Below are 23611 nucleotides of genomic sequence, written 5' to 3'. Positions count from 1 at the left end.
TGAGCTGAAGGCAGTCGCTTAACCAACTGAGCCACCCAGGCGCCCCTAAAAGACTATTTCTTGTCTTGTTGAATACATCGATACAATTTTTTTCCTTAAAATGAATCCAACTGATCAAATTCCAGTCATTGTAATATGTTAGTTTTCTTGGGATTTGTTCTTTGTGTCTTTTTAAAAAAAATTTATATAATTGACATGTTCTTTATTTTTTAATTTACATAGTCTATTTTGACCCAGTGTTATGTTGATTTTCCCTCTGAAGCCTTCTTAGCATTTTGTTTGTATTCTATTGACCTTCACTCTACTTTTCTTGGTGGGTGTTTGTGAATCTTCTTTGTATTTGAATGACTGAAGGACTGAATGAAGACACTTGCAAAGATGCCTTGTGGTGATCACAGTCTGCCAGGCTCTGCCCGAGGCACAGAGGAAAAGGGTGGGGGGGGGGACACATCATTCTTCTTATTGTCAAAGAACTCCCAGTATTATGGAACCAGGACATGGAAACAGGTGCTCCCAACTGTGGAATCAGAGAGAAGAGCACACCCAGGTGAGGGAGATGCATTTAGAGGCAGGGCTGTGTCACCTGGGTTTTGCATGGAGTCACATTTAGGGCAGGTACGGTATCCATCCAAGTGGTTTTCCACCTACTTAAAATGCCTAACCCCATATAGAGTTGTTTCTTAACAAATTATTTTGTATTGAACTGAATTTAATTTATTTCAATAAGAGTATTTTTTTGGTTTCAACTTCTAAAAAAACTAAAAAAAAATTTAAATTGTGGTAAAACACCCGTAACAAAGTTTACCATTGTAACCATTAAGAATGGTTAAAAATGACAGCTCAGTGACATTAAATACATTCCCATTGCTGTGCGGCCAGTAACAGCGTCCATGTTCAGAACTATTTTCATGTTGCAAAACTGGAACTCTGTATTTTTTAAAACCGTCACTCCCCATTCCTCCTTCCCATCCCTTGCCAACCGCCATTCTGCTTTCTGTGTCTATGGATTTGTCTGCTCTCAGTATCTCACGTAAGTGGAACCATACAGTATTTGTTCTTTTGTGACTGGCTTATTTCACATAGCATAACGTCCTCAAGGTTTGTCCATGTGATAGCATGTATTGGAATTTCTTTCCTTTTTATGAGGGCGTAATTCCATTGTATGTACATACTGCATTGTGTTTATCCATTCATCTATCAAAAGATGATCAGGGGGCTCCTGGGGGCTCCATCAGTTAAGGGTCTGCCTTCGGCTCAGGTCATGATCCAGGGTCCTGGGATCGAGCCCTGCATCGGGCTCCCTGCTCGGCGGGAAACCTGCTTCTCCCTCTCCCACTCCCCCTGCTTGTGTTCCCTCTCTTGCTGTGTCAAATAAATAAATCTTAAAAAAAAAAAAAAAAAGACCAGGTTTCTTCCACCTTTGGCTGTTGTCAATAATGCTGCTCTAAACGTGGGTGTAGCGTCTCCGCTTTTGAACAAGGTCGTGCACTCATATTGAGCCTTTAGATCTGACACGTTCCTGTTTTTCTGCCCCTGCCAGATAGCTGTGCTTTCTCGATACCCGTAACTTGACTTACTCGACACTGCATACTTATGAGAAAAGATGTTCAAGGGAATACTGCTGATTGAGTTGGAGAAATTAATTAGTGTGCTGAATTTAGACTTGCTTTTTTCTTTTGTTGTCACTCGTAGGGTTCGCAGTGATAGTGCAGGTGGACGAGCATCAGCATCTCAGCCGAATATTTATAAGTGATGTTCTCCCTGACGGCTTGGCATATGGAGAAGGTCCGTGTGGCACAGAGTGCCTCTGTTCTCTCTTAATTCAAAACTATGGAATGCAGTCTGCCTAGTGAAATGTTCTTGTTGACAGTTTTGTCAGAAAATGGCTTCTCCTAGAACTAAAAAAAGGGCAAACTTAATAGTTTAATTGAAAATGCATATGCCTATATATGTGTGTATATATATATATATATATATGGAGAGAGTATTTGGGGGGGGTTGTTTTGAAAGAGAGTATGTACACAGAGACAGTACAGTGCATGTGTACAGACAGATGGAGAAAGGAAACGGGTAGCCAGGTAGACACAGATGAATGTTATTTCCCACGGCATTTAACGTCAGGTAGAGGAATAATGAATTTGAATGATGGTCAAATGGTTTTCCCTTTTTTTTTAAAGATTTGTTTACTTTAGAGGGAGCGTGCAGGATCAGGGGAGGGGCAGAGGGAAAGAATCTGCAGCAGAGTCCCCCAGGGCGACGAGGGGCTCTGGCTCAAGACCCTGACTGAGATCATGACCTGAGCCGAAATCAAGAGTCGGACACTAAACCGACTGAGCCATCCACGCGCTCTTGGTTTTCTTTTTCAACCTTTTCCTTCTGGGGGCACCTGGCTGGCTCAGTCTGTTGAGCACACTACTCTTGATCTCCAGGTCGTGAGTTTAAGCCCCACGTTGGGCAAAAAGCTTACTTAAAAAAAACAAAAACAAAAAACCCAAAAACCAAAACCCCAAACTGTTCCTTTTAATCCCAGTTTTGAGAGAGCTGAAATGCGTTATCAGCAGCATCCGGATACTGTGCGTTTTGGGCTTTGCTTTGAAGACAGCAGCGGGATGGTCCCTGAGAATACATGCTTTGAATTTGTGGCTGTCCTTCACCTTCTTGTTACAATACTTCTCTCAGTAATCTCTCTTCTCTTCCTTTTGTTTCCTTTTCCTTGTTCTCAGGGTTGAGAAAGGGCAACGAAATCGTGACCTTAAATGGGGAAGCTGTGTCTGATCTTGACCTGAAGCAGATGGAAGCCTTGTTTTCTGAGCAGAGCGTTGGGCTCACTCTGATTGCCCGGCCGCCAGACACAAAAGGCACCTTGTGTTCGTCCTGGTCAGACAGTGACCTGTTCTCAAGGGACCAGAAGAGTCTGCTGCCCCCTCCGAACCAGTCCCAGCTTCTGGAGGAGTTCCTGGATAACTTTAAAAAGAATACAACCAATGGTAAGGCTGTGTTCTTTCTGCCTTCTTCATTGCTGGTATCAACAGCTGATAATTTTAGGCTGTATATTTTGCTTGCAAACTTAGATTATTTAGGCTGTTCAAAGAATGTTTTCTCATTTATTAGGAGAAGAACACAGATGCCAACCCAGTAGATTTAATCAAAATTTCATGCACTGTGGAAATCCTAACACTTTTATGAAAATAGAAAATAAATTTCTGTACAAAAGAATATCCTTTAAAATAGCAGAATCTTTAAAAAAAAAAAAATCACCCAGGATAATTTTGTATTGTAATTGCTTTGTGATTGAAGGTAGATGAAAGCCAACATAAATGACAGAGTTTGATTTTCTATTCAGTTGAATCTAAGGCAAAAAACCATTTTTCAGCAATCTTTTGGGTTCTTAGAAACGTTGATACAGTTTCATTCTTTACCTCTTTTGTAGGTACCTCAGCCCAGTAGGTAGTAACTCAGTCTCATAATTCTTTACTTCTTTTGTTAAGTGACTGCTTTCTCAATAAACTGCGAACTTTTCATGTAGGTCGTAAATTTTAAAATTTTGGCAAGGCCTAAAAATGAAAAGTTGTATGCCAGCTTATTTTTCTAAAGGTAAAATTTCCACATGAGGAAATAATCTGAAGGTCTGGATTTCTGACTTTATTAATTCATGCATAATTCATGTGTTGCAGGCAAGTAAATCAGAGGCTCCAGCTATTACTGAAAACCTGTAGTTTCTCTCTGTATTCCTGGAGGAAGCTGGTCAAGCCCTGACATGAGACAGAGAGCATAGGGTGTTTATGTTAAGTGCACACAAAGGAATTTTTTTTAGATTTTATTTGTTTATTTATTTAGGGGGTGGGGCAGAGGGAGAGGAGAGAGAATCTCAAGCAGGCTTCTGCACTGAGCACCATGCCTAATGTGGGGCTCAGTCTCACGACCCTGAGATCACGACCTGAGTTGAAACCAAGAGTCGGATGCTCAATGGACTGAGCCACCCAGGTTCCCCCACACAAAGGAACATTTATACTTAATTGCAGTGATAATGGATTTCCAATTGAAATCTCTGCATGATTACTAGAAATGAATGAAAAACACAAAAAGAGGAGTTGTTCGGATAGATTTAATTATAAAGCAAGTTTATTAGGTCATTTTGGGAATTAAAAAATCAGATGTAAGATTTGTGATTCAATAAGGTATATAGTGCTTTCTTCTCTTGGGGCTTCACTCCAATTTAAAATGCCATTAAATTGACTATTGGCATATAAAAGTGGATATCATAAAGCAAAAATCATGATGGAACTAATTAATTACTTGGTTATATTAGGGCCATCACTCATTGACCCTGGGCTCTGGTACAGGCCTGAGCATTCCACATAATACATGCATGTGTCCATTCGCTGGATTCATTATTCTTGAAGGATACATTCACTGCCCTTTATATCTCTATGTATTTTATCATAATGAGAAATTACTGCAGAGTCTATAACACTTTTGGTGCTGCAGGAATGAATTTCTATAGAAAGCAGCAAAAATGGCAAATTTACCTTTTTTTTTTTAATAGTTAAGGATCAAGCAGGTCAGCTAAGCCTATTTACCCCTTTTTGTTTGTTTTGCGTGGAAACAATTCAAGGAGGTCCTAGGTCCGATAGCCATTATATGGAGCTCCTGGGTGGCTCAATCTGTTAAGCATCTGCCTTCGGCTCAGGTCATGATCTCAGGGTCCTGGGATCGAGCCCCACATCGGGCTCCTTGCTCAGCGAGGAGCCTGCTCCTGCCTCTGCCCCCCCCACCCCTGCTCATGCTGTGTCTGTCTGTCTCTCTCAAATAAGTAAATTAAATCTTTAAAAAAAAAAATATATAGCCATTATATTACCCCAGGGAGCCATTCTGATGGTGGAAAGCTTGTATAACTTATCTGAGCGCTGCCGATGTCTGTGTATACAGATGGCTTGGCTAGTTGGACCCGCAGGGCTTGTCCATAGCTGGTCGAACTGCAGGTCCCCACAGGGTTACAGTGCATCCCTCCACTCGTCCTCCCCTGCCCAGTGCTCTGCTACAGCCAGGACAGACAGGAGAGCCATGCACCGCCCGGCCCCCACGGCCCCCCTGATTTCCTGGCGAGGCCGTGTGTCTGGTGGGGGGCGCTGAATCGCTGTCCCCAGGAGCGCCCCGCCACCCTTCTGCCTGCAGTTCTGTTCTGTGTGTCCCTCACTGTTCCACAGTAATGTGCCTGCCTTGAAAACAAAACAGCCATGATGGGCGGCTTCCCCACACACTTTGCAAATACAGAATTTGTTTTCTTTTTGAAGCGAAAGCTTGTGCAGGAAGAAGACGCCTATGAGTGAATGTCTCAGAAGGACGACTCTGTGTTTTTAAGGTTGGGGGAAAAGAAAAGAAGGGGTGGGGGGGTGGAAATTGGAAGACAGAAGAAAAAGCGTGAGTCCCTCATCTGTGCATGGTATCGGGATTGTGCTCGGGAGCCTGCGTGGGTGAGAGGAGAGGTGAGGTGGCACGTGAGGTGAGGTGACGGGCACGCAGGCCTGTGAGTCCCACCTGGATTCGAGTCCCGGCTGTGCTTGCGTGGGTATGGCCTCGGGGCAGCCCTCAGCCGGGGAAGCATGGGTGCTGATGGGGGACCCCGAGCTTCCTGCCCCCCGCGGGGACAGTTCTGCGGTGCTTACCACGATTCAGCAGGGGGTCCCGGTAAAACTGAGCCCCACGTGCACATAGCAACCTCGTTTTCACACCTTTTATGGGCTTCCTCCCCTCTCTGTCTCACCTTCCCTGTGCCTTCCCTTGGGCCTCTTGGGATCACCTTCCAAATAAACTTGAAAACCCACGTCCTCGGCTTGGACTCTGCTTATGGGGGAGCCCATATGGAGACACGGAGCCTTGATTTCTCACCTGGAAGATACGGTTTCGCGCCTCACCCGAATAGGTCACTCTAAGGAAGTCCACGTCTGTATGTGTGTGGCCCGGCTCCTTACGTGTCAGGAATTCCAAAAACGGGATTCTCGTCTTCCCTCTCCTGTGCAGCTTGATGTTTTATGAAAAATTACCTTGCTTTACTTTGGCAGTGAACCAGAAAATGGTAGTCCCATTTTCTTGCTAAGGTTAAAAATTACACAAAGGAAAGAACTTAAATGACTTTGATAAACAATTTTTCAGTCAACTTTGAGTTGTACTCAGAAGTGAGAGTCTGCCTTCCCCTCACTTTTGTGTTCCCTCAACAATACCAGAGGCATCCCCAGCCCAGTACTTGAAACGAAGGAAGATTTTCCCATTTTGTTTTCCAGAGAAGCCAATCCTCTGTTAATAAAAAACAAACAGCTGGTGCTCTGGAAGGGAAGACCTTTTTTTGTTTTGTTTAAATAGAAACATAAGAATATAAGAAGGTAAAGGAAGAAACTGCAGGGTTGTTTTGGGCATATCTTGACTGTCCATGATGAAGGTTTACTGATTCCATACTGGGTGCTTAAAACATGTGAGGCCCTAGGAATAAGCTACATTGGGTTTAGGGCTTTTTGGTCTTCTTTTGGTTTTGGTCAGGTATCCAGAAATTTGTGTTTGTTAGCTTTAGTCTCTTGATCAGGTTAGAGCAGAACAAAACACCATCCTTATTTACATATCTGACTGAAAAAAGTGCCAGCAAGAGTAGCAGGTCCTGAGGAGCCTGGGCAAGGATTGTGGCTTGCTGTTCCACGTCTTTGCTTTTCTAGATAAGAAGCATCCTACTGGCATTTGAGACTCATTGATAAGTACCCTGGTTAGGAAAATGGTTCTCAAACTTCCCGATGCTGAAGACTCGCCTGCTGACCTTGGGAAAATGCATATTCCTGGGTCCGGCTGTCAGAGAGCCCCCTGCAGGAGGTCTGGGGTAGTGCAAGCTCCATTGTTAACCCGGCTCCCTCATGTGGCCCCCAAGGTGGGGGGGCGGGGATGGGGGCATTAGTCTAAAGGGAGGTGGGGCTGACCCTGAGAGGTAGGTCCTACCCTTTCTTGAACCCTTGTGTGCCAAGGGTTTGAGGGTTAAATGAGATCATCTGTGTGAAGTTCTCAGCAAGTGATAGCTGTTGTGTTTGCGTGTTGTTACTCTCGGTGGGGGGATTATATTCCCCAGACCACCACCACTGTCCTGAGTGGCTCAGAATGCAGCCAGCTGACCTGTGAGCTCAGCTCATTTGTGCAGTAGCCCGCCCTCAGGAGACGCAGGCCCATTCAGCAAATTGAGTACACGGGGAGCCAAGAACTAACCGTAGTCACGGGCTTCCTGTGACCTTCCTGTGATCCTCTGTGAAGAGTGGAGCAGACAGGAGCACATCTAGAACTGATGTGTTAGTTCCTTGGTTTCCTTGGACGTGAATGGCCATTTGATTCTTGCCTCTTTGTGCTCGGGTTATCCGCAGTAGAAAGAGAGGAAACGTGTATGGGCTGTCTTTGACTGGAGTGGAGATCTCATCTGTAAGGACTGACTGTAGACAGATTAATGTTGTGGCTGGAATCCCCCAGCGAGGCTGGTGTTAGTTTCAAGCCAACAGGTTCGAGCCAACAGGGCCGCCACGGAAGGGCTTGGGCAGGCCAGCCCCTGATCATCCCGGATTCTTGTGGATGCTGTTTTTTGCAGTTTATATTGCAAACCCCTTTTCTAGGGTATGCCATCTTTGAGAAATTCCAGCAGCTTTTTAGAGAGTCCTGTGGGGCCTAGAGTTTCTGAACCAAGTCTTTGAGCAGGGAGCCCATTGTGGCCTTAACGTAGTTTCCGTCTGTAAATGGCAATTAACACTGTGCTGTGAGTGTCGGGGACTCACAGGGGACAGAAGAGAGAGGACCTGGGTTCCTGCTCCCACTCAGACCGCGTCCGCCCAGCAGTGCTGACCCGACGATGAAGGTAATTGCAGCCTGAGGTTCTTTTTTTAATTCCATGCCCGGCGCTGAATCACTCTCGTTCTGAATTGATGTATGAGGAGTGTAGATCTTCAAGCTACCAGAAGCCACTTAGATGCAGATTTGTTGTTTGGAAGGAATTGCTCCTGGGACTGTATGTGTCCCTTACACAGCTTCTAACCGGGGGGGCGGGGGGTGCAGTTACAGAGACGGCTCAGATGTGGCACACCCACTGATTTCCTGTTGATGAGGATGAGGGCATTTTGGCTTCCGTAGCCTGGTGTAGGATGACGAACAGCACTGAGCTCAGGATATGCTGTTTGTATGTGTAACTGCTGTTACTGCAGTGAGCTGGCTGATGCCCCAGATCCCCAGGTGTAAAAACAGAGTGGTTCCTAAAGATGGTTGGTACATTAAAAAATTTAAAAGAAGGGGTGCCTGGGTGGCTCAGTCAGTTAAGCGTCTGCCTTCAGCTCAGGTCATGATCCCAGGGTGCTGGGATCATCCCTCATCGTGCCCTGCTCAGCGGGGAGCCTGCTTCTCCCTCTCCTTCTGCCACTCCTCCTGCTTGTGCTCTCTCTCTGTCTAATAAATAAATACAATCTTTTAAAAAAATTTTTAAAAAAATTAAAAGAAAATAAGAGTGAGAAATAGACCGCTTTTGCCAGGGCACAGAACGTTGGTCTCAGAATCTTTGTTGCCGATAATGGTGCTGAAGGTCCTTGTCAGTTTCATCAGTGGACATGAGCGGGTGGTTTTCTGTGAGCAGAGCAGGGAGTCACAGACCTTGGGTACGAACTCTCTTGCCAAGCTTAGTGTTGTTGGGGCATTTGGTCCCCTTTTCTCATTCCTCGTCCTTCATTTAGTCACTTGTTTATTTAACAGGTAAGCAATAACGTTCTGCTAAATGTTGCAGATACGTAAAGCTGAATTAGACATTGTTTTCTATTCTCAAGCTTATTGTTGAGTGGAAAAGTAAAACGCTTGTAGATAATGATTCACTATTAAAAAAATCTTTTCAATAAAGAGAGAAGTCGTCCAGCTCATAGGGTAGAAATCCCACTGATTTTTCTGTTTATTTTGAGCAAAGGGTCCAAAAGAGAGGCATGAGAAATGGGGGAAAGGTTAGCGTTTGCCTTGAGCACCGCAGCTGGACAGTTTCCTGTGGGGGTGGGTGTGTAGTGTGAGGTCTGGAGGATGTTTCATATACAGCACTTAGATCTCACCTGCCTAGTGTGTGAATGGGAAATAAAATTGGAAAGCCTGTTGGGGCCAGATTGTAGAAAACCCTTAAATTGCAGGAATTTGTAACATGTCCTGGCCTGTATCTGAAAAAAACAAACAACGAAAAACAGAAAAACTGGCGAGTACTGCATTACTTTCTCCTGCCTTGAGCAAAATGCAGAGGATTTGTCTGGTCACTTATTTTCTTTTTTTAAAAGATTTTATTTATTTATTTGAGAGAGAGAGAGACAGAGAGTGAGCTTACCCACAAGCTCAGGGGAGGGGCAGAGGGAGAGGGAGAAGCAGACTCCCCGCCAAGCAGGGATCCCGATGTGGGGTTCAATCCCAGGACCCCGGGATCATGACCTGAGCCAAAGGCAGATGCTTAACCGAATGAGCTACCCAGGTCATTGGTCATTGTTTTTAATGACCAGAAGACCTTGCAAAAAAAATACTCAAATAAATGTTTTTTTCTTGGGAAAGAATGAATAAATGACTTACCATAGGTATCCTATAAAACTAAAGTGCTCCTCAGCATGTGAAGCCATGGCCAGGAATGGTGTGGTCCTCACAGTGGTCATTAGGGGGGTGCCATGCTGGCTTGTGGTATGGGGTGCCCCATAGCAAGGAGGATGAGACATTGTTGGAACTGAGGGAGAGCTGGTAAATAAAGTTTGCCCGCATTTTGAGTTAAAAACCAGTCTTATATTATCTCTCCTAATCGTAAATGGAAATTCATCTTTCAGGTAAAAACCTACAGAATTTCTCTGAGGAACACTGTATGAAATTTCTATGGGTGATGTCCCTTTTACTAGCCCTTTGAGAGTTTGGGAGTACTGGGTCAAATCTCATCTCCCATGCAGGCAGAGTGAGCCTGGAACTGTTAGGTGTGGTTGGAAAGAGGAAGCTTTATAGGCTGTTACAGAAAAGAAAAAAAAGCTCTGACTGTTCCTGTGTCTATCATGAGTACTGATTGCTGAATGATGCTTGTCTGCATTTCCATGTTGGTTCTTTGTAATGGGCTTGGAAGTGAATTATACTGCTGACTTTCTCCTTCCTGTGAAGGAATTGAGACCATCAGGACGGACCATGTGGGGCTATCTCCTCTTGAGCTTTCACTTCTAGAGACAGCTGTGTTGTGACCGTGTCTTTCACTGTTTGGGTGGGTAACACACGTGCCTGGTGTGGCATCCCAGCAGCGCGAAGGGCTCAACAGTCAGAGCTGTGTGGGGAAGTGGTTAAGAGTGTGGCTACTATGCATACAACTTGGGGTCAGTCTTGCTCCAGGTTTGTGACCAGCTGTGGGACGTTGGTTGGGCACGCCACTTAATCTGTGCTTAGTGTTTGCAACTGTAAACTAGTCGAGGGTTTTTATGGGATTAATGAGCTAATATTTGGAAAGAACTAGATAGTGGCACATAGCAAAGACCATATAAGCATTTAACTGAATAAAATAGATGAATTTCTCCCACTCTGTACTTAGCCACCCACTTTCTCACCCAGAGGTAATCATTGTTCTTAGTTTCTTTCTCATTCCAGTCTGGAGACTCTTAAATGTTGGGGAAAATTGTGGGGCATTTTTCTGCTCTGTTTTATTGAAATATCTTCGTCCGTGGCTATGGTAGGCAGATAAATCCCTGCCAAGAATGTCCACATCCTAATCCCCGGAACCTGTGACTATGGCAAAAACAATTTACATGACAAAAGGAACTTCAATGATGTGATTGGATTAAGGATCTTGAGATGGGGAGATTATCCTGGATTATCTGGGTGGGCTGTAAAACAGAGGCTGGAGAGTCAGAATCGGAGATGTAGTGACATAAGCAGATTGGAGTGATATGGGCCTGTGAACGAAATAATGTGTGCAGCTTCTAGAAATTGCAGAGACATGGGAACAGATTCTCCCTTAGAGCCTCCAGGTGGAATATGGCCCAGGCAGACCCATTTCAGTCTTCTGACCTCCAGAAATATAAGATAATAAATTTGTATTTATGTGTCAAGCACTGTGTGTGATGGCTGGGGTACAAAAATAGCCATAGTTCCACCTTCAGGCCGCTACAGTGGAGTTGGGGCAAATGCATGAACAGCCAACAATCATTATCCGCCATCATAACAGCGCTAGTCCTGTAGTCCCTATACTTGTCGGTATCCAGGTCCTTTACTGTGAAAAATTATCAGGGACCCCAAAGGGCTTTTGTTATGTGGATTATATCTATCAGTGTTTACTATATTAGAAATTTAACCTGAGAGGCACCTGGGTGGCTCAGTTGGTTGGGTGTCCAACTCTTGGTTTCGGCTCAGGTCACGATCTCAGGGTCGTGAGATAGAGCCCCGTGTTGGGCTCTGTGCTCAGTGCAGAGTCGCTTGAGATTCTCTGCCTCTCCCTTTCCCCCAGCCCCTCTCCCCACTCACACTCTCTCTAAAATAAAATCTTTAAAAGAAATTTAAAAAGTATTTATTAAAATTTATTTTCATGTAACAACGAATCCATTTCATGTTAACACAGCATATTTTTAATGAACTAATTCTCCAAACAAACAAAAAAATCAGTGAGAAGAATAGCATTGTTTTACATTTTTGTAGTCTCTTTAACGTGTGTCTTAGTCGAAGACAGCTGGGTTTTATATCAGCATCTGCATTCAGCCTATTGCAAATGCTTGTTTTTGGGACAGTGATTTGAAGAAAATCCAACCTCACACAGATACTGTAGTTGGCAAAGAGAGGAGTATTTTAATAATCTTTCAGATAATTGTGGATATTCATCTTTAATATTACACCAAAACTCAACAAGTGGTAGTTCCTTGAAGGTGAGTTGCATGTGGGTTCTGAAACACGGTTGGTAGACCTTCCTACTTGCTCCGATTAAAGTCCATTGGCCTGTCTTACACTTTGAATGGATCTTTTAGTTATGTGATTTTGTAATGTGCAATGGTTATTTGGAAACATTGGGTTGCTAGGTTATGCAGATCTTTCAAATATGGATGTTTCATTACACAACATTAAAATCACATTCATTAATATCACCATCAGTTTCTTGTGGAAAAGCCTTGATGTGTTGGGAAGCTATCAAGCTCACAGTGGTGGACACGTTTTCCAGGATTTGAATTTTTGTTACAAAGTTGGAATTATAGCTACAATACTGTCCGTTTTTTCCTTGGAAGTGACAGGCTCACTTTGTTCATTTTGTGTTCTCATTTTTAAAAAATATTTTTAAGTAGGCTCTATACCCAGTGTTGGACTTGAACTCATCACCCTGAGATCAAGAGTTGCATGCTTTACGAACTGAGCCAGCCAGGTACCCCACACTTTGTTCGTTTTAAAGAAAATATTTTGTCATTTGTTTTTGTTTTTTTTTTAGTAAAAATTGTTTTGTTAAAAAAAAAAGCTAGCTCAGCTTGCAACACAATGGTGTAAGTGCATTTTCTTGCAACAACCATTGCATAAGAGCTGTATGGATACTTCTCAAACATGTTCCCAAGGGTTGAGTTCTAGTAGAGTCAGCCATTTTTACTGCTTCATTGAGGATGTTGTTAATGGATGCCAGCATGTTCTCGATGGAAGTGTGCAATAATGGAGTTAGCGGTGACGAGTAACGGTGGATGCCACTGCTCTGACGTGTGCTACATCACGAGCAGATCTACCCACGACTGCCTTGCACTCCCATTGCAGATGTCCTCAGAGAGAAAATGGCAGATGACACCTACAATTATTACTGAAAATACTTTTGAACTTGTAGGTCACTTGAAAGGGTCCCAGTGGCCCCAGAAGTTGACAGACCACACTGAGAAGGACTGTTACAGTACATAAGGGGCAGCGAGAACGCATGTTCCAGGTTCCCAGGGCCACCTCTGAGGGACAGTCTCACTTTTGTTAAACCCTGAAGAAAGCAGAGTGCATTCTGGGCAGAGAGAAGTTGCAGAGGGTGGGGGTCAGGGTCTTGCTGAGGGGAGATGTGTGTGAGTAATTCAGGGTTTTTGGAAGGTAAGGTGCGAATGGGGAAGATGGAGGAGATAAGACTGGACTGGTGAGCAAGGGCCAGGTCACAAAGGGTCTCGTGGGGAAGCCAGGTGGTGGGGAGCTGCGGGGGGGGGGAGGGGCCCTGAAGCTGGTGATCAGCCGCTGAGAAGTAAACATTCGTGGGCCAGGCAGGGCTGGGGTTGAGGGGTGGGCGGCACTGTCGTGGCAGGGCATCCCTGTGCTTCTCTCCACCAGAGCGCTCAGGTTGGGAGGGGTAACTGTCCTTCCTCAGCACAGGGTCTCTTGAATTTTATCACTAATAAGTCACCAGACCCGTAAGTGGAGCCACTCAATAAAGATTTGCTCAAATGTAGGAATGAATGAATCAAGGATATGGGAATGACAGGGCTTAAGCTCTAAAAAAGAAAAAAAAAAAACAACAAACCCTCCAAGGTCTTGTGTTTCCAATATTCACTTTATTTTTCAGCGAGATGCTAAGGCTTGCATTATATCTAAAATGTGGTTTGTTTCAAGTGCAGAAGATACAACATGTGGCTGAGAAAGTGAATTGTGGCTTTGTTTAGGAGGCTGAATTCATGGTGCTTTAAAGAAATGTGACTTTGAGAATTGTTTTTTCCATGAAGTTGGCCAATGAACTACGAAGCTTAATTTTAATCGTCATCCTGAACTCAGACACTTAAGTTGTCTATGACGTGAGACATGCCCTGTTCTTACCCCCTGTTCAAGCCCCTGGGATTGTATTCTGTGAGTAGTCCTTGCTCATGAAGAGTGCCTGAGGCCAAGCAGAGAAATTAAGGGGGTCTCTCTCTCTCTCTCTTTTTTTACTTTAATTTACTCATTGAACAAATATTCAGTGGCCGCCTGTTCTGTATCAGGCGCTGTTTTTAGAGGCGCTGGAGATAGATCAGTGAACACAGCAGGTTAAAACTCCCTCAGCACATGGACCTTGCATTTCAGTGCGTGGCAATCCATATAAGCAACAAACATAATAAGTAAATTACATAGTGTACTAACAGGTGGTAAGTGTGATGGAAAAACAAAGATCGGGGGCAGAGGGACCAGGAGTAGAGCCGGGAGCAGGTGGCCGTTGGAACTCGGGCACCAGCAGTTGTGGGTAAGACCGAGGCTTTGGAATAAGCTGGACACGCAGGATGGAGCCTTGTGGACGTCTGGAAGCAAAGCTTGCCTGGCGGAGGGAACAAGTGACCCGAGGTGGGGATGTAAGCGGCATGGTTAAGGATCAGCAAGTAGCCCAGCGTGCCTGGGGAAGAGCAAGGGGACTGGCAAGCAATGGGAGGTGAGGCCCAGGAGGACATGTGAGGTAGGATCAGGGAGGACTTGATAAGCCAGTTCGAGGTCTTGAGGAAAATGAGGGGACATCCCATGTTTTGGAGCAGAGAAGTGACATGATCTGACCGGGGTTTTCAGAGGATCACTAACTATTGAGAAGAGACTGTAGGAGGCCAAGGGTGCTTTGAGGCTTTTGCAGAGGGGGGCATGACGGTGCCCTCGCACTCCGTGGTAGCAGGGGAGGTACACACAACAGAGCTTGCCCAGAGATCGAGCGCGGGCGTCGAGGAAGGAGAAGAGGCAAGGGTGACTCCCAGGTTTGGCCTTGAGCGACTATTAGGAAGGAATTGCCATCAACTAAGCTAGGGAAGCTGGTGGAGCAGTTTTGGGGGAAGACCAGGAGTTGACTTTGCAACACCTTGTGTTAAGCCTCTGTGTTTAAGCGAATATTCCACCTGCTTCCAAAATGGTTTTAAAATGACTTATACTGAAAGCCCATACATAAAATTCATCAAAATTAACAACATACAAAGGGAAGGGGAGGAGATTTGAATGACAACTTGCCTACTTTAAAGGTTTTCACTCCCAGTAGAGGGACAAAAACATCTTTGTTTATGAGAAAGTGATGACGTTTGAAATAGTGCAGCAAATTAATTCCTTTCAGTCAATTGAGTTATGATTTGTTGTATCTTATAAATTTATTTCTGATCTTACAGTTCTCAGCTCTGATTATCTATTTATAAATTGTCCGTTCTCATATGTATCCTTTTTTTTTTTTTTTTGAGAAAAAGAGAGCATTCATGTGCACTTGAGCTGGGGGAGAGGCAGAGGCATAGGGAGAGAGAATCCCAAGCAGGCTCCATGCTCCGTGCAGAGCCCGATGCTCGGCTCGATCTCATGACCCTGAGATCATGACCTGAGCTGAAATCAAGAATCAGCTGCTTAACCGACTGAGCCACCCAGGCGTCCCCATATAAATCCTTTTATCCCTCCCCCCTGCTTTTGCCATTAACATCTTTTTTTTTTTTTTTTAAAGATTTTATTTATTTGGCAGAGAGAGAGACAGTGAGAGAGGAAACACAAGCAGGGGGAGTGGGAGAGGGAGAAGCAGGCTTCCCGCAGAGCAGGGAGCCGGATGCGGGGCTCGATCCCAGGACCCTGGGATCATGACCTGAGCCGAAGGCAGACGCTTAACGACTGAGCCACCCAGGTGCCCGTCATTAACATCTTCAACATGTTGTGGGAAGCCATGACCAAATTCAAATTATCCAGTTTTATTACCTGTTAATTGCTCTGGGAAAACTTACTTGGAAAGAGACATATGAAATTTTCAGCAAAATTATTTTGTGTCTTGTGCAGAGCCCTGGCCAGCTGCCTCTGGAGAGTGGGCAGATGCAGTCCCATGTGGAACAGTGTACAGAATGCCCTTTCCTCCCAAATCTCCCAGCAGGCTTCCTGTAGAATCTGGAATTTCCAGGGAAGCACTTAGAAGCTTCTACGCTTGCTATTCTCAGCTTTTCTACATTTACCTTCCCAACACTAATTACTCCGAAATTGCCATTTGTGAATTAATTCTGACTTTAATGTTTCGGTTGATGAATGACCACATCACACTTCTGTGAAGTTGAGGCATCTTTGCATGGTAGTATTAGCAGAATTATTTGGATGTCTACTGAATTGTGTCATTATCGTGTCACAAGAACAGTCGAGAAAAAGCTGAAAAATGTTGATAAGAAGCCTAGGTTTCATAAGCTTAATACGTGTGACCCAAAAATGCCAGTCATCATGTGTGTGCCAGCCATGAGCCCGTAGCCCCGTGTGGATATTCTTTGATCTTCAGGAGGCCAGTATGTGTTCAGTGGGGAAGGAGGAGGAGAAGATTCAGGTATGTGTCAGGTGACTATAAATAGAAATTTTATAATTTGTTTGGATCCCTGGGAATAGAAGTCTTCACAGAACCTATAAACGCAGTTTTCACACTTTGGGATTGTATTCTCTGAGAAATAGGGGGCTGCCTCCATGTCACCTTGGGGGGATCTTGGCCTCTTTTGAACTCTGAAAACATTTTGTCTGTAAATCTGATATGGAAGTTAAGATTTATTGCCTTGCAGTATTACTGTGTACTTATCCTAATTTACCTACCAAATTGAAAATCCCTTGAAAAACAGAGATCTTGGGGTGCTTGGGTGGCTCAGTGGGTTAAGCGTCTGCCTTTGGCTCAGGTCATGATCCCGGAGTCCTGGGATCGAGCCCCATGTCAGGCTCCCTGCTCAGCAGGGAGTCTCCCTCTCCCTCTGCCCCTCCCCCGGCTCCTGCTCTCTCTTGTGCACACCCTCGCTTGCTGTCTTTCTCGAATAAATAAAATCTTTAAAAAAAAAGTAAAAGAAAAACAGGGACCTTGAAGACTATTTTTTTTTTTTTTTTAAGATTTATGTATTTGTTAGAGCGAGAGCACAAGCGGAGGGGAGAGGCAGAGGGGGAAGGAGAGGGACAAGCAGATTCTGCCCTGAGGGCAGAGCCCAGTGCGGGGCTGGATCCCATGACCCTGAGATCATGACCTGAGCCAGAATGAAGAGTCCGACGCTTAACCCACTGAGCCGCCCAGGTGCCCTGAGGAATACCAAGATTTTTAAGACAGGGCAGCTAGCGCTGTTCTTGGGAATAGCACGTGTTTCCCTCAAATATCTATTAAGTGAAAAGAAGGTTCATAGGAGTCTCTTAACGTGACGTAAAGGTGGTGTTCCTGAGAGTGGATTCTGGGGATAAAATGAATCCTGGAGCACACCTAGAAGCTTCCCAATTTTCTTCTTTAGAAATCTGACTACAGGGGATGTGTGCTGAGACTGTCTCAGAGCTGAAGACTCTGCTCATCTGCATGTGTGTGTGTGTGGGGGGGGGGGGGGGGGGGACTCTGGGATGGCCGGGGATGCTGCTCGCCAAACCGTATGCCCCAGCTCCAGTGAGTGGCTGCTTGTCCCAGGAGAACAGCTCACAACCCAGTCTGTGCTGCTCTGTAACTTCCATGGGCTGATTGGTGCCCACGACATGGGATTCTTTTGGCAGATAAACCAAAGCCACAACTAAAAAGGAACAGTCTGTAGGTCAGTGCTGATAGTGAGATGTGTTTGAAGTTTAATTTGAGGGTAGTAACATTTATACAAGACCGGATCTGCAGTAAAGGGATCTGGATTCTAGCTCCGACCTTGTGCCTGACCTTGGGTGGGTTCCTCTAACTCCTGTTTCCTCAACTCTGGAAATGAAGGATCTGACAAAACAGTTTAGCTTTTTTTTTTTTTTCCCTCTGAAATTCAGTTATTTAATAGGCTTAAAGCACCAATGGAAAGGACTACATGCATTTCTTACAAAAGTTTGCGAAGTGAAAAAAGCAAAGTAATGGGTCAAGCATTCCATTTTGGTTTTGCAACAAATCTCATTACCTCTTTAAATAGCATCAGGTCTTGACTGCTGCAGAGAAGGTGTTTGTTAAAGCTTTGTAATGATAGGCTGACTCAAATCCAAAGATCACAAAGAACCTTAAAGGCATTAATTACCCCTTAACATCACTATGATGGAGCAGAGATGTGTTATTATCATTTTACTTTCACAGCTGGGTAAATTAAGGCACAGAGACACATTAAATTGCTGGTAACTTGGACAAAATCATGGTCAGTGGTAGAGAGGGAGAGAACTGTAACTTATTGTTTCTCCCTCCAGGTAGGGAAAATGTCTGGATTTTAATTACTTTTCTTCCTTTTAAATATCTGCCTATTAACATCTGTAGAGTGCAATCCATTGAGAACATGCCTCTGCGGTAAAACGAATTCAGATGTGGGACACCTGGGTGGCTCATTGGGTTGGGCATCGGACTCTTGGTTTCGGATCAGGTCATGATCTCAGGGTTGTGAGATGGAGCCCCACATCTGGCTCTCTGCTCTGCGGGGAGTCTGCTTGAGATTCTTTCTCCCTCTCCTTCTGCCCCTCCCCCCTCTCTCATGCTCTCTCTCTCTCTCAAATAAATCTTAAAAAAAAGAAAAAAGCAAATTTAGATCTAACTGGATTGATAATGGCCCTCTGTCCTGTCTGGGTTCTTACCTGGAGGCTGGCGATTGGTAGCCAACCACCTTGTGATTGGGGCTTTCTCAGTTCAGGGGAAGGTCTGTTGTTGAGAAGTAATTTCACTGTCCGCATTCTTACGCCTTTTTTGATATTTCACACTGATTTTCATTAACATTGCAATAATGTGACTGTATATTTTGTGTGATTTGGTTCTTTGGAATCACCTTACGGTGGACTTGAACTCTGATGTCTCTCCTGTAAGATCCATGCTAACATCCTTACCTTCTTTTTAAAGAAAGAAGTATAATTCACATACCGTAGAATTCACCTTTCAAGTGTTCAAATCAGTGGTTTTTAGTATATTCATGGAGTTGTGCAGCCATCACCATTATCTGATTCCAGAATGTATTCTTCACCTCCAGAAGCAACCGTGTACGCGTCAGCACTCACCTCCTCGCCGCCCCTCCCCCCGGCCCCTGACAGCCACTAATCTAGTCTCTGTTTCTGTGGATTTGCCTGTTCCGGCTATTGCACATAAATGGAGTCCTGCACCACGAAGCCTGCTGTAACTGACTGGTCTCATTTAGCATGAAGTTTCCTGGGTTCATCCATGTTGTAGCATGCATCAGTCATGGACTCCTCTTCATGGCTCTGTGGTACTCGATTCTGCCCTCTTCCCGTCCTGCCCGGCATTAGCCTTCCTGGAAGGTGTCACTCCAGCGTGCTTTCTCCTATAGCAACCCCCCCCCCCCCCCCGCCGCCGCCGCCGCCAGAATCTGTGCGTGCTCTTGTTTTAGGTTTCCTCTCAGGGTCTTTAAGTAGAATTTCATCTAAGTTGTTTGTAGGGGTTTTGAACTTCAATTCTGAAACTTTGTTAAAGTTCTTAAGTGTCTGAAATACGGTGGTGTCTCTTCTGTGCCCCGAATGTTAATGAAGTGTGTGTCATCCGGGGGTCTTCCCAGCTCTGATGGATACCAGTTTCTGCTAGATCCGAAACCTTGGCTGGAGATCCCTTTTACCATTGACTTATTTCATCAGGGACCCCGATAAGGTACGATGGGAGCCCTTTGCCTTCTTTCTTTGGGCTAAGTGCATACCTCTGTCATAGCCATAGCCTGCCTGGAAAATGAGAATGCGGGTGCACCTAATTCCCTCTTCCCCTCTTCTCTTTTATGTTGTGATTGGCCTGGTTGTGGCCTGCACCTACCCTGAAAACACCTGCCATCTTCCTGTTCCTCTAAAGATTCTTTCAGATGCTGAGGATAGTTGTCCCAAGATAATTGACTCAAATCATGGCAGCCTGCTGGTAAGAAACATTTACTACCAGTCTTTGCTTTTCTCTGTTTGTCACCAGAGATCTTGCATTGTCAGGAACATCACCAATTGGAACGTGACCTCAAGTGAAAAGGATTTGGAAGATTTGTGAAATTTACATTTTTCTGGCACGGTATTTATGCTGTGATAGAATACACTTCTCTGCAAGTTTAACAGTGACATTCAGACAGATGCCTTGATTTTTCTTGACACAAGAATAGTAACAATAATGAAATGTAGAGTCCCAGATATCTTCAGAAAAGTTGATCAGTTTTTATCTGTAGCAGAAGTACATGGTGTCAGTGGGTGATGTCTTTGGTAATGGTGCAGTGAGACTTGACCGGTCTTTGCATGTGGTCAACTCAGAGTTACTGTTTTCTGTCATTGAATAGTCCATCTGTTTCATTTAAATGGTTTTATTTTCATTCTGTTTCACTGACCAATGATGAGTAATATTTGCCTAGATCACAGAATATAGGAAATGCCATGAATGAAAGGTGTCACAAATCACTGCATTTTACGTAAAAAGGATGAGTAAAATGGAGGGGAATCTGAGTTAATTAAAAATAATGCTATACAAGGTCTGCACATTGAACCTTAAAAGTTGAGAGATTTTAAGCTTTTCTGTGCAAATGAACTCGATGTTCAGTGTGCTCTTGGCACTGTGATAAACTGTGCGTGGTGGACACTAATGCAGAATTTTACAACAGTGGGTGAAGCTTGGAGAACTGAAAAAAAATGTGATTTAGTATCCAGGGAATGCTGTATTCTTCCACTGGCAGCGTTGATTTACCAAAATCTTTATCTTTTCTTAAAATTGCATTCACGCTTTTTTAAAGAACACAAAAGATCCATAAGGTGAAGGAATTCAGTTGGATAATTTCTAAGCGTGTCTTCGGGTCTAAAATTTATAGATTCTCTACAGGCTGTTCATTTATGGAGTTACATAGTAGAAATTCTGAGAAATTAAACAGAAATTGAATATGATCAAGTAGATTAAGAACATAAATCCCACAAACTATGTTCTCTGAACGTAAGTAGATACAAAATTATTAAAAGTCAAAGATGTACAACTGTAATGCCACAAGGGAGTATAAAACTTAATGAAACCATTTATTATTTACTTGTAAATTCTTTGAAAATATTTTTTTGATTTTTTTTTTTTTCTTTTTCCAGTCATCTTCATAGATCATCGTTCTATAGTTTTCACCTCAGAGGGGAGCCTGCGGGTTAATGATTAATCAACTAAAACATTGTTTTGAGCATAAGATGAGAGTCCCATTATTTATCTGAACACCTTTTTAATCGCCTTCTTTAGCATATTTCATTTTTCTTCAGGAAGCGAGGAGGCTAATATCCACATTGCACCTGCTCTTGGCTCTGGGCTTGTGGTGCGTTCTGTCTCGTCTGGTGTCACTGACCTTCCCGGAGGTGGAGTTAGACACTTGACCATGGAGAGAGGCAGAGGTGGTTCTCAGTGGAGGGGGCCCTGCCCACCAGTTTTGGAAGTGTACGGGTTTGTTTTGGTTTTCATAATAAATTGGAGGAATATGGCACTTAGTGGTCCTGGTCCCAGGTCCAGTGGTTGCTGGGTGTCCTGCATGTCCGAGCTCATTTCTCACACTGCGGAATTGTTCCACTGGACTTTCATGTAGATGAAAACACGCGTAATTATCTGAATCAAGAACTGGCTTCATTTTACAAATGAACACAAATTATTTTTTTCCCCACAGCTACAGGCTACTTTGAATTTTCTAGGAAAGCAGCAGACCAATAAACCAAGGGTAGTTTATTTTGCTCAGAGCTTCGTCAAAAGTTTGTGCCCATTTGGAAAATCAGGTCCCTGATGGCAGCACCCCAAACGCATTTGAATCCCCACCAAGACACCCTGGCCTGGGTCTGTGAGGACACTGAGATATTGAGCGTGATTCTTTGCAGTGCAAATGTTGGACAGGCTTCTAGAGTGGTTGCAAACAGGCATTTGCACATCGAAACGCACATTTTTAAACATTGCAAATTCCTTTCCTTTCATTTTTCTCCTTGTGTTACTAGTAGGGCATTATAATGCTTCTTGTGAAGCTGTGTATGAATTTTAGTTCAGAATAGTATTGAAAAGGGGGGCTTTGGATGTTATGATATTGAAAATCTGTACTATAGTGTTCATGTTTTGAAGCATGAAAAGCATAGTTTAAAAATAATTTTCCAGGGGCTGCCTGCCTGGCTCAGTTGGAAGAGCATGCGACTCTTGATCTTGGGGTGGTAGGTTTGAGCCCCACATTGGGTGTAGAGATTACTTAAGTAAACTTAAAAAAAAATAATTTCCATTCTCATTGCCTCTCCATTTAGTGTACTTCACATGAGTCCTCACCCCATAGACTGAAGCAGTTTTCCCTGATGCTATGACTGTCACCATCCATTTCTCAAAAAGGTCTTCTGGTGCCTAACAGGTGAAAATATTCTAGTTTCTTCTTTTGGGCCTCAGGGTTTGATAGCATCTTGAGACTCTAACTCAATTCCTCAGATAGTTGCTGTTTCTGAGGATGCAGGCGGCCTTCCCAGACTTTGCCGAGGGGGTTCTGGATCTCTCTGGAGGGAGGCCTCTCTTACACACGGGCAGAGCGCCCTGCCCACCCTCCTCACAGCCAGCAGCTAGCTGCCTGGTATGTCTGGGCTCTGCTGGCAGCCAGCTGGGTGGCTGGCTGGGGACTGGGAAGGACTTCTTGCCTCTTCCTTGCCACCTAGTCGAGTGAGGAGGAGGAAGAGGATGTGGCCAGCCAGACCAGGCTTAGGCGATGGCCCAGCTCGGCGAGCCCGACTTTGTGGCTACCTGCTGAGCAGAGTGAGAGTTCCTGAGCAGGAGCTGCAGGCTGGAGACCGGCAGGGTTACCACCATGCGCCCAAGCCCTTCCACGACTCCCCAATTGCCACCCATTTCTGGAGAATTCCCCCTCCACGGGCATATCCACATTAGCACCCGCATAGCCTGGCGCTTCTTACGGCATGGGGGAAATAAATGGCAGAGCCCGAACGCCTGCATATTAGCTGTGCTAAATTGGATTTGGAAGTACTGTAAACGTAAACTTGGAATTCACACTCCCAGCTGCGTGGGTGAGGCAACCTGAACACGAGCGTGTCCTGATGTTTGTGTTTTTAAGTTGATCCCCGGGATGTGACTTGAACACAGGTCACATCGCAAGGGATTTGGGATTGCTGGCTGCTTGGCCTTACAGTGGCACCAGCCGGCTCTGTCCTGACGCCCGGGGCGGGAAGACACCGAGTTGAGAGGCATCTCCTCCCTGGAGCCTCCCAGGTCCCTGGTCGTCTGCGGGCGACCTGCAGGGCTGCAGGAGGGCGGGGACAGTCACCTTCCAGGAGCGCCTGCCTCGTGTGCCGGCATTCTTGTTTGTTTTTGAAGGAGAGAGATGGCTGAGCCTGGTCTCAGGCGCAGCACCTGCCGTGGTACCTGGTATACCCAGTGGGTGTGCCGAGCTCGGCAGCCGTCTGACGAGGGGATGCGTAAACGGAGTGAGCAGGGCCTCGTGTAGGAGCCGAGGCTGTGGCTCTGCACGTCGCAATCTGTTACGCCAGCTACCGAGTGGAGGCTCTTGCTGGCCATGTGACGTGTCTCACGGGGCCAGACCTCACCCCAGCTTGTTAATTTCCACGGTGAGGGAGAAGAGAAAGACACGGGGGTGTATTTGCCAGAGATAAAATCGATACCTTGACCTGAACTTACAATTTTGCTATTTTTCATCATTTACAATTGTATTGGCCTAAGACTTCTGGAGCGCGTCGGAACTTCTGTGCCCGAGCGCAGTGTGCACAGGCTGGGCGGGAAGCACAAGCTTACTGCCCTCCGAGTCGGAAGAGGTGCCCTACC

General features: G+C 44.9%; 1 protein-coding gene across 1 annotated transcript in view; it reads left to right on the top strand.

Annotated features, from left to right (window-relative positions):
* The window catches only part of TIAM2 (TIAM Rac1 associated GEF 2), a 111412-nt gene that overhangs the window by 44349 nt on the left and 43452 nt on the right, over positions 1 to 23611 (top strand). Inside the window, exons 11-12 of the mRNA XM_021693474.2 lie at positions 1693 to 1785; positions 2724 to 2987. Of these exons, the coding sequence (XP_021549149.1) occupies positions 1693 to 1785; positions 2724 to 2987 (357 nt within the window). The remainder of the gene's footprint in view (positions 1 to 1692; positions 1786 to 2723; positions 2988 to 23611) is intronic.

This window comes from Neomonachus schauinslandi, chromosome 8 (genome assembly GCF_002201575.2).
Source record: "Neomonachus schauinslandi chromosome 8, ASM220157v2, whole genome shotgun sequence".
In the NCBI taxonomy this organism is placed as follows: domain Eukaryota; kingdom Metazoa; phylum Chordata; class Mammalia; order Carnivora; family Phocidae; genus Neomonachus; species Neomonachus schauinslandi.
The sequence above is the reverse complement of the archived record's forward strand: the minus strand, read 5'-3'. Positions and strand labels throughout refer to the sequence as shown.